The sequence below is a fragment of the Cricetulus griseus genome (genome assembly GCF_003668045.3).
Source record: "Cricetulus griseus strain 17A/GY chromosome 1 unlocalized genomic scaffold, alternate assembly CriGri-PICRH-1.0 chr1_1, whole genome shotgun sequence".
Classification (NCBI taxonomy): Eukaryota; Metazoa; Chordata; class Mammalia; order Rodentia; family Cricetidae; genus Cricetulus; species Cricetulus griseus.
The window spans coordinates 111947503-111958601 of NW_023276807.1; the positions used below are offsets into that span (position 1 = coordinate 111947503).

General features: G+C 36.5%; 1 protein-coding gene across 1 annotated transcript in view; it reads left to right on the forward strand.

Moving 5' to 3' along the window:
• Cpeb2 (cytoplasmic polyadenylation element binding protein 2) overlaps positions 1–10874 on the forward strand; it is a 53539-nt gene extending 42665 nt beyond the window's left edge. The window contains 4 exon segments of the mRNA XM_035452639.1: positions 2415–2533; positions 2677–2791; positions 5121–5302; positions 6861–10874. Coding sequence (XP_035308530.1) covers positions 2415–2533; positions 2677–2791; positions 5121–5302; positions 6861–7088 — 644 coding nt within the window. The 3' untranslated portion in view covers positions 7089–10874.
• The last annotated feature ends 225 nt before the right edge of the window (positions 10875–11099 follow it).

Below are 11099 nucleotides of genomic sequence, written 5' to 3' on the forward strand. Positions count from 1 at the left end.
TAGCAGTCAGAAATCTAGAAAGGGGCCATGAGTCCATGTGAGGAAAGGGGAAGAGGTATTAGGAAGTGAAGGGAAAGTACAGCAGAACACAATGACATGAAGAGGAAGAGGGACTTCTGGGGTGGAGGATTTAAGTGAGGTAGGAGCAGAGAGACAAGCAGTAAGGGCTTTGGAAGGAGAGGGGTCAACAACACCCAAATATGTGTGAATTGCCCTGAGGACACCTGTTAGTTGGTCAACTAACTAAAAATAATTTTTAAAAAGGTAAATGTGAGGAGAAAACTTAGTTTACTTGGATCACTTAATGCTGGATAATTCTGTGGCTAATCACCACACAAGAGTCCCTGCCGTTGCCTGTGTCCATATACAAGTCATGTGATCAAGGTTATGTTGCCAGCAAAGGGAAGAAAGGGCAAAGAAATCTGATATTATTCCTCTTTCAGAATTACAAATGGCAAATTATCAAAAGTGAGTAAAGAGAGTATACATTGAAAACCTTTTAGTTCAATGTCATTAAAACAGGTCTAGAAAAAGTTATTTCATGGTTGAGAGGATTAGCAAATCTGGACAAGGCACCTATAAACTCCCACCCATCCCCAACCTGGATTGCTTCAGCCACTCTTCTGCAGCTAGTGATGTATTCTAGTAGTTGTTCCTGTGGTCCGGCCACAGCAGTCTCTAAAACCAGTTCCTAAACCCTTTACTCCTAGGGTAAAGGCAAAACTACATCCATCCCATCTGATCTTACATCTCTCTCACTGTTTCTGTTCTTTATGTCCTCTTCAAAGTCCCACAGGGCTGTCTGCTCCAGGACTTCTCTGTGTAGTGGTCTCTTGCCATGAGCCTTTTGTGCCTCTGCTCTGGAGAGAGAGAGAGAGAGAGAGAGAGAGAGAGAGAGAGAGAGAGAGAGAGAGAGAATGTGTGTGTGTGTGTGTGTGTTAATCTCTATTTAAGAGTTAATTGCTCACAGAAAACTTTGGGAAACTACCCAATGAGGTCAACTTGTCTTCCTTGTAGGCCATCCCAGCTCCCTGCACTGTTTGTCTTTTTCACAGCACTCATAGTTGCAGCAAGATGTTTAAAGTATATATCTTCTATAAGTCTCTAAGAACATACTCAACTATGTAAATACGTGTATTCTATATCAATAATTCATAGCTTGGCAATTACATAATGAATGATATGAATAGCAGTTAATCCTACAACAGTTAATTCTACAAGATAGAAAAAAAATAATTGACTTTTGAAAAACTTCATTGAGCTTGGTATCCAATGTAAAGATTACTGTGTACTTTAGGTGGGTAAAAAGTTTTTAAACAGGATTCTAGGCAGGAAATGAACTGTCTTCAAGTTCTTTTCATAGATAGATTCAATAAAACACGAGCCAAAACTGTTGCAGGGGTAGCCTTTATTTTCCACTGGTTGTTTTCCTTACTTGGTTTCCCAAGAACTGTGTATCTGACATTTACATTATGTCAGATATTATAAGTAATAGATGACATAAGCTAAGTATACACAATGTATATGGGTTATAATCTGTTTTGTAAAAACTAGAGCATCCTTTGCAGTCTGAGGGGTGTCATGGACCCATCCCTCCATTGGAACCAAGCAGCAGGTACAGGTTTTCATGTGATCCATGTGCCTATGTGAAAAGAAGGCACAGTACCTAGGGAGGCAGTTGAAGCATATATAATGAAACAGTAGTTTTCCTCATCGCTATTGTTGCCATCACTGTTACTGTAATCTTTGAACTGTTTGTTTTCTGAAACTGAACAAAGATAACACTGGTAAATCATTGTTTTAGTGAAATTGTAGCCCTTGCTCCATTACCAGTGTTGCCCAAACTCAGTTCTTTCAAGTGTTATCCACCATTTCTGTAGCTGAGTATTTCCCATGGTTGGGAAACATAAATAAGATAATATCCAGTTGGCACAGCTACCTTGAGAGATCAGAGGACTGAGCTCTCGGACCCTGAGCCTAGCTTTGCCGTGGCAAGCAGCATTTACCTTATATAAGCATTAGCCTAGTTCATTGAATTCTTAAAAAATCATCATATGGAGTGTGTTTGTACAAATATTATAATCTCTAATGAGATTCTAATTGCATTCTCTAGGTTATGGTCATAATTTACATATAATCTCTGGCACCTCAGTTTTTCCTTCTATAAAATGGGAGTGTTTGATAGATTTATATGAGTCAACCTGAAAGTGCAGCTGACTCACTCACTCACTGTGTGTGTGTGTGTGTGTGTGTGTGTGTGTGTGTGTGTGTGTGTGTGTGTGTGTGTTGGAATATTGTGTTCTCCTATGGAAAACAAAATGATTCATAAAGCCTATTATGTATCTTTTAACAGTACATATATTGAGGTAAAGTCACTTAACTTGATATGCTGCATCATTTTATGGTTATTCTAGGCTATGCATTCCTCCTCTTTCAAGAAGAGAGCTCGGTTCAAGCACTCATTGATGCGTGCATTGAAGAAGATGGAAAACTCTACTTGTGTGTTTCCAGCCCTACTATCAAGGACAAACCTGTAAGTAAACACCACATGAACTGTGGCCTATAAAAGCAGGTTTTCAAAACAGTATTTTAAAATTATAGCTTAAAAAAATTAAGACTGAATTAAAAATGTTTGAACTGTAAAAAGAATAGGACTAATTATAATTTTCTTCATAGGTTCAAATCCGTCCTTGGAATTTAAGTGATAGTGATTTTGTCATGGATGGTTCTCAGCCTTTGGATCCCCGAAAAACAATTTTTGTTGGAGGTGTTCCTAGGCCATTAAGAGCTGGTGAGTAGAATCCCTAAGTCAGAAAAATTGGTATTCTCTTTTTGTTGATTTTGAGTTATTAACTGAAATTAGTATTTTAAATGAGTCAGTTACAAAGTTCTGTTCCTCTGTAACTAGGAACCAAAAATCTGAAGGATGTCAAGTAGGATGGAATTATAAATGTGAATATTTACTGAATATGCATGCTATGTAGTATCATATCATCTGAAGGTGCAAGTGATTTCTGTCTCTAAAAGCACCGTCCTCAAGTCAGGGAGATACGAATTAACTTCACACATGTAGATGCTTAAAGAATGTGATAACTGCTGCAAAGAAAGGTGATTGGAAATAGAAGTGTGTGTGTGTGTGTGTGTGTGTGTATACATATGTGAATGTGTGTGTGTCCATATTTAGAATATGCCATGGTGTGATTTCTTAAAAATATTTGAGCTGGACAATAGGAGCATTGTGGAGGGTGTTTTTCAGATAAAGCAAACAGCACATTTGGAAGTACTGAGTGCAGAGCAGCAGAGTTTATTCATGAAGGGAATGTATAAAGCATAAAATGGTGGGAGAGATACAAAAAGATACTGGTTAAAATCAATAGAGGTTAGATCATGAAAGTTTAATAGACTAATTGATGTTAATCCTTAGTACAAGAGAGACGTAATCACATAGACTTTTTTGAAATATCAGATAAGCTGATGATTCATGAAAGAGAAGAGGCTGTGAGTAAATGGTAGGCCAGCTATGGGCCTCTTGTATGTGATTGGTAGTGGTGGTGGAGAAAACCAGGTGAACAGATATTCGAATACTCAGGCAGAAAATAGAAGGTTGAATCCTATTTTTAGCTTTAAGCTGCTGGGTGGTTGGTGATAGCTTGTACATGGCTGTGAGAAATGGCAAAGTGGGGGCAGATTAAAGAATATTGTGGTTTTATTATGAATATAAGTTCATGGCCCCACTCAGAAGTTTGAAGTAGAAATTTCAATTATACAATGTGGTTTCTAGAATAGTATTTTTTGGGGGGGCAGGGGGTGAGACAGGGTTTCTCTGTGTAGCTTTGGAGCCTATCCTGGCACTCACTCTGTAGACCAGGCATAGTATTTAAAAAAATAATTATTTCCAGTGTTTTGGAAATAAATGGAGAGGAGTGATTGAAGACAAACAGATAAGCTTGTTTCCATAAAGCAAATGAAAAATGATAGTAGCTTTTAAAGAGGACCTAACTGATGGAAGTGGGCAGGTTGGGTTCTTTTTGTGTTCTGAAAAACAAGTCTATGAGATTATCTGTATAGTGAAAATAAAGGATAAAGGCAGAAACTCTGTTGCTTACACAATTGAGTCAGCAAATCTTATCAGATCATGTTTCATGAAATAGAGGAAGAATATGTTCATGTGTGGTCCTTTTTAAGCTGCTCTGTATCAGAAGAAATTGTCTGATAGACAGCTGCTTTATGAGTGTGAAATTCAGATGTGCAAATTCAGGAGCTTAAAGGTATACAGGTCGTATTTAAATAGATGATATAGAATAGGACCACCAAAACCCAAGTGTAGGCAAAGGTACAAAGACTGAAACTTAAGGTGTTCTGGCATTGAAGTGAGACTAAGAATTCATCAGTGAAGCGAATTATCAGCAGAATAAAATACCTTTCAAGTCATATAGAAAAATATTTCCAGACAAAGTAATAGATTAGCTATGATCAATACTGCCAGCAAGAAGATTGAGCACTGGACTTAGGAGGCGGGGGAGTTGATCTTAAAAAGATCAATTAAAGTGGAGTCACAGGTGGTAATCTGATCATTTAGAGTTATACAGACAGATATGGGGCCAATCTGGCTACAAAAGCTATCACCAGGGTGACTGAGCTGGTCTAGCCTCCCTCACCACACTGTTTGCCTTCCAACCTGCATGCTCTGTCAGAGAGGACAAGATTCTCTTGTAGAAGAGGATTGTCCTTAAGGAAGGAAAAAAAAGGCCCAAGCTTGTTGAAATGAGTATGAGAGGAAAGCTGAGCTATGGGAGAGAGGAAGGTTGCCAAAGCAGTGTCCTTCCATAAAGAAACTGAAGGAGATGGATATACAGGTAAAAGAAAGAATATGAATAGGTAATGAGGATAACTTTACAGTAAGCAAGTGCTTTGGGGTTGTTGTTTTGTTTTGTTTTTTAAGGTTAACAATGTAACTCGGTAGTAGAATGCCTGGGTAGTAGAATGCCTGCCAGCTTGTACAAAGCTCTGGCTTCCATGCTTTCTCGCAACAGCTGCTTTGTGTTAGTGTTCTCTTGATTTGTAATTGTTGATTTACTACTGTCTTCTCACCTTCAATGTGAATGTCTTTTCTTTTGAAGTGGAACTTGCTATGATCATGGACCGGCTGTATGGTGGCGTGTGTTATGCAGGAATTGATACAGATCCAGAACTAAAATACCCAAAAGGTGCTGGGCGAGTTGCTTTCTCCAATCAGCAGAGCTATATTGCTGCCATCAGTGCTCGATTTGTTCAGCTTCAGCATGGTGATATTGATAAACGTGTAAGTTATACATTGGGAAGTCATCTGTGTCTTAATACTTACAGGTGCTTTTTTACCATATGGAGTTAATAATATGGCTCACTTTTATCTTCCTTTGTCTCCTAGTGTTATATCCTCGAAATACAAATTTCTTGATGTACTTTAAACTTGAGGCATTGCATAAAAACTAAGTATAGATGTGATTTTAAAACTATATCAAAAATGTTTATCATATTGTTGTGGGGGGGCAGTTTATAGGAGCTTTGCACCCAAAACAGAGTGCAGCCCCATGTCTGCATTAGCTCTATAATCTCAGGCAAGCATCCCTCTCTCTGCCACTTTTCCTGACTTAGCAAGTGGGGAGGGATGCTACTTAGTCAGTCTCTGGATTATTTTTAGGACTGAATGAACTTCACATGTGCCCAGCACTTAGAGAAGTTGATCCACAGGAAGTACTAGTTAAGAGCTAGTTTTTATGTATAAAAACTAAAACTCAGCCACTATGTATTTCCATAAGTCATTTAACCTAAAGTTGAAAACATTAGTTCATTAGTAGTGTAGATTGGGTCTGACAGCTGAAGCTATCCTGTTGAATACTTGTGAGCTCTGATTACCATTTAAAATAGGAGAACAAGCTACTCATGTACATACCAGTTTCACACTGAAATCTGTGCATTGTACATAACTATAACTATTCTTAAACAATGACACAATCCAGTCAGCCGGAGACATCAGCCTAGGAAGTTCATAAGTTACGAGAAACTGATCCACAACTCAATTCCCAGGTCTTAACACTTTCCACATGTGATTTAACCGTCCCAGCTCCAACACAGTCTATCATTCTCACTTGTGGATGTGGAAACAGGTCAGGGGAGTCTGGTGTTTAGAGCCAACTCAAAGCTGACATCATTTGCTGAATCAGTCCTTCACAGTGGACCTTTATTTCTTTAGAGTTTATAAAGAAGTCTGGACATGCCCTAGATCAGATTAGCCACAGTTCTGATTTGATTGCAGCAGTTACTGCAAGCAAGGTGCAGCTCTGACCTGCATCAGAGAAGGCTGCTGAGTTCCACCACCTTATGATATTTTTATGAGAGAAAAATCTGAGAAGAAATTTGACTTCCATAAGGGACTGATGGTCCCTTATGGGTTTTGCTGTCAATTTGAAAATATTAATGCTAACATACAGGTGTTCAAAGATGTTACAAAAGTGAAAGTAGAATGTCTTAAATCTTTAGTTTTTAAAGTGTTTTTTTTTTTTTTTTCCTCTTTGGAAAATAGAGTAAAATTGCACTTTGTGACCTCTGAAGGAAACATGTTGAAATAAGTGAATTAGTGTTTAACCACTTAAGCTCACAGCCAATTATGAACATGAAACATGATATGCAAACTAGTCAACACAGAAGCAAACTGGCTTTCAATACCCTTCTGTCAGGGGAAACTGTGTCCCTAACATACTGCTATTTTCTCATCCTTTTCTCTAGAACACCATAAACATTTAAAATCATTCCAAATTTTGATTTCCGATGCAGACTCCAATGAGGTTTTTTTTTTTTTTTTTTTCCTTTACTATTTCTAGGTGGAGGTAAAGCCATATGTGCTGGATGACCAGATGTGTGATGAGTGCCAGGGCGCACGATGTGGTGGAAAATTTGCCCCCTTTTTTTGTGCCAATGTCACTTGCCTGCAGTATTACTGTGAGTTTTGTTGGGCAAATATCCACTCTCGTGCAGGACGTGAGTTCCATAAGCCATTGGTGAAGGAAGGTGCTGATCGCCCACGTCAGATCCACTTCCGCTGGAATTAAGTATATATATAAACTGGCCTCTGTCTAACAAGGAAAGAAAGGGTGCATGTGGCTTACTGTGCTGAAGATACTGACCTGCAGAAGAAATAAGTGCATTCTTCTGCTTCTCACCCAGCTCTCAATACATGCATCGTTATCAGCAGCCAAAACACTACAAGCCTCTTGTTTTTCACCAAAACCCTACATCTCAGGCTTACTAATTTTTGTGATATTTTCATGTTAAAATAAAATGTTTTTTTGTATTTTCTCCAAGTTATTTTTATATGTAAAGTTAAAATTAGATATGAGAATGTTTTGCGTAGGGGCAACACAGTCTGCTGCTATATAGTGGGTGAAGCGTGCACTTATTTCTTAACATGGGTTTTTAACTTCAAGATCTGCCCCAGTACTTTACCAAAGGTAGCAAAATAATAGTGAAGATGGAATATGTCTGCTACAAATGCTTATTTTTATTGTTGCTGTTTTCAGTGTGTACATAAACTAAAAATTAGGGTTGATTTTGTTGCTCTCCATTTTGACTTGCAAGAAATAATACCTCAAGATAATCTGATTTATTAGCTATTTTTAAACATTTTTAATCACAAGCTGTATTAGCTTTGCTGCTATATAGGTGTTATGTGTAAATGTCACCTATTAATACGGGATTGAAAAAGTTAGAGACACACTGCATTGCGGATGAAATGCAGGCAGCACAATATGGCCGAAACTGCCATAGTTTAGAATGTGAAACAATGCATGTTTACTTAACCTGTGTCCACCATATGCATGCACTGGACATTAACTAATGAGGTGAGGTATTGCAAATGTTCAAAAAGCTCTCTTGAATCTAGATAGCATGGACAAATTATAAAATTTGTTTCTTTACAAAAAGCAAACTTGCATGCATTATTGTGACTTCAAGTTAAAAAATGTTGTCCTACATGTGTACAATATGCAAATTAGTTTTAGATTAGAGAGTGCAGCCATTTTGTGATCTGGTCAGTAGTGGAATTCGATTTTATGCAGACTGGATGTAATATTTGTAATCCCTGTGCAATTTTGTGATGTGCGGTTCTAATTCATGTGCAGTGATATAGTATAGATAAAAGATTGAATAAAAGAAAACACAGGAATTTTAAAGAAAGTTGATTTTAGCCCCTTTGATAGTTCATGGTTAAGATATCCTTTAAAAACCAAAGATGGCCAGCACACTGCTAACCAGTCACCGAATGTGAGACCCATAAGAAGCCCATACTTTAAAAGAGGGTTTTATAGAAGAACACAGAACTTTAGTGAAGTCAAAATGGAGATGGGAAAATATAACAGATGGCTAGTTGCATAAAATTTACCTTTAAGACAATGGTGAAATCTGGCTTAAATTTGCTTACATGTCTGACCTATGTATATGGGGTCTTCTGTCTACACTGGGGTCACTGTTGCATGGAGGTTGTTATTCTTAATGGTTAAGAATTGCTTTTTTTAAACTTTGATGAAGGAATTTCAGTAATGACTTTGCTTGCAGTTTTTTTTTTTTTTTCTTTTTTCTTTATTGAGGGAGTTGCGTGGAAACATGCACAGTTCTGACCTAGAACATCCATCGTTCATGGTGGTTTTCCTCTCTAGAGCATCCTAACCGCAGCTAGCCCTGTGTTGATAATGTAGGAATTACTCTGCAATGGAAGCAAAGCACCCCACAATGGTAAATGTTTTTGTTTTTGGTTTTGGTTTTGTTTTGTTTTTAATGCAGAACTAAGATTTTTGACTCTAAAGAGAGAACATTACAAGGGTACGGCCTATGCAGCCAACCCTTGGGACAATCCTTCACATGAGCAAAGTGCTGATCTCAACATTGGTTGTCAATGGTATGCTTTTTTGTACTGTAAAAATACGTGGTTCATGTCTAACTCTGCTGTTTTATTGTGGTTGTGGCTCAAGTTTTTAATGTTTGAAGTTGACGCTGTTTTCAGAGGAGCTCTTTACTAATTTATTTGTCAGTGTCCCTACTTGTTACTCCCCATGACCCTCCAGAGTTTCTGGAGCATTCTTTTCTACCCTCACCCTGCCAAACCTTGATCCATTTTGACATTTGTTATGCACTATTTTTATATCTCTGTGAGAGATTTTTCCAACAGTCAGCTATTTTATGGCACACTTTTTTTGACTGATGACATCTCCTTTGCTATACCTCAATTTTTGGAATTTAGAAAAGAAATCAGTAGTTTTGCAATGTTAATTATTTAGATATTTAATTTCGCAGATTTTTAAACTTTATTTTCATAATTTCTGCTTAATGTTTAAAATTGAAGAGCCTTTTCATGTATTAAATAATGAACTCTAAAATAAATTATATTATGAAATAATTGGAGATGCTGAAAATCATTTTCCCTTCTTAAACAGAAATTAAAATTTGAAATGAAGGGAAATGAAATGGACACCCTTTCCCACCAGGGTAAATGTGACAGAAATGCTGGTTGGTGTCACCTTCGTTTCTGTTAGGACAGAGCTTATTGGTCTAATATTTTGTTCCTCCCTGCCTCACCCCTACCTCTAATTTGTTTCTTTTTCTGTTTGGGGATTATTTTTCCTTTTATGTACTACATTCTTATTTTCTAACTGTTAAACACTGTATTAGAGGTTTTTTTTAATTTACAGATCATATTTATTTTACTATTTTTGTAGAAAATTATTAATTTTGATTGTATTTTTGTATTTTCAAAGCTTCTTCATTTGTGTTCCCTAAATGTTCATATTGCTGCCCAAAAGTATGAATGACTGTGGAGGAAAAAATACTTTAAAAATCCACATTTTTTGTTAAGAAGGAGACATTTAGCATTTATATATTTGTGTATGGAAAACACTTGATATTTTATCCCTGTTGCATCTGGCTGCACGAGCCTCTCCTCACAGATGCCGCAAAACTTGAATATAACACACTTTGGAAGGCTGACTAACCTCGATTCTGTGTTGTGATGTGCAATACTGTTTCTAATGTTTGTATAAAGATACAGTGTAAACCTTTTTAATGCAAATTTATTTTTTTCATTGCATATTTTGCAGACTTTATCCACAGTGTCATTTTTTACTGTCAGAAAAGATGCCCCTTTTGTCATTGCAACTATTTTTTAAACCCAGAAATCTTTGTACTGATGTAAATGATTGTAGTTATTTTGGATAGTGTTTTGCTAACAAAAGGAGAGACTTTTTTCATGCATATTTCTATTTTGTTTTTTTGGGTTTTATTTTATTTTAATAGTAGTAAAATACTTGGAATAATTTTTCATATTCTTGTCATTAATATTATTTTGTATTTTTATGTGAAAATATATAATTTTATGACACTAATTGCTAAAGTTTATTTTATGTTGAATTATTTTTGGAGCTGAAATCTTTGTAATATTAAAGCAACTAGTTTCTAATTCCCAGTTTCTGTATAGAATCGCACAAGTGGTTTATGGAGTGTTTGGATTGTAACTATAAATGGTTCTTTGATATGCAAATTAATATTTTCAGTTGATTTTATTTTATATTCCTAATGGGGTGTTAAAGCCGTTTTTTATTTTTTTCTAAATAAAAAGAGAACCCATGCTTTTATGGACACTAGGTATAAAACGCCTTCAGCTTAAAATTTTTGTTAAATAATTTAGTTTATTTTATTGTTACCTTCCAGGTGTCTAAATCTCCAGTCTGTCTGTTGTACTGGTAATTTAACTCTGTAATGGAATAGTTTGCTGCCAACTATTTATATTAAGTAATTTTTAAATATTTGTAATATTGTTGACTGACTAATAAACTATTAAGTTATTGGCATAGCTGTGGAACCTTATTCACACCTTATACACTCTCAGAAGCAGTGAAATTGTGTTTGCTCAGTGCATCATATATATATATATAATATATATATATAGAGAGAGAGAGACCTGTTAAAGGACAAGTGAGATTAACCCCTGACCTGCACATATACATGAACACAGCTACGTGAACACAACACACACACACACACACACACACACACACACACACACACACACCACA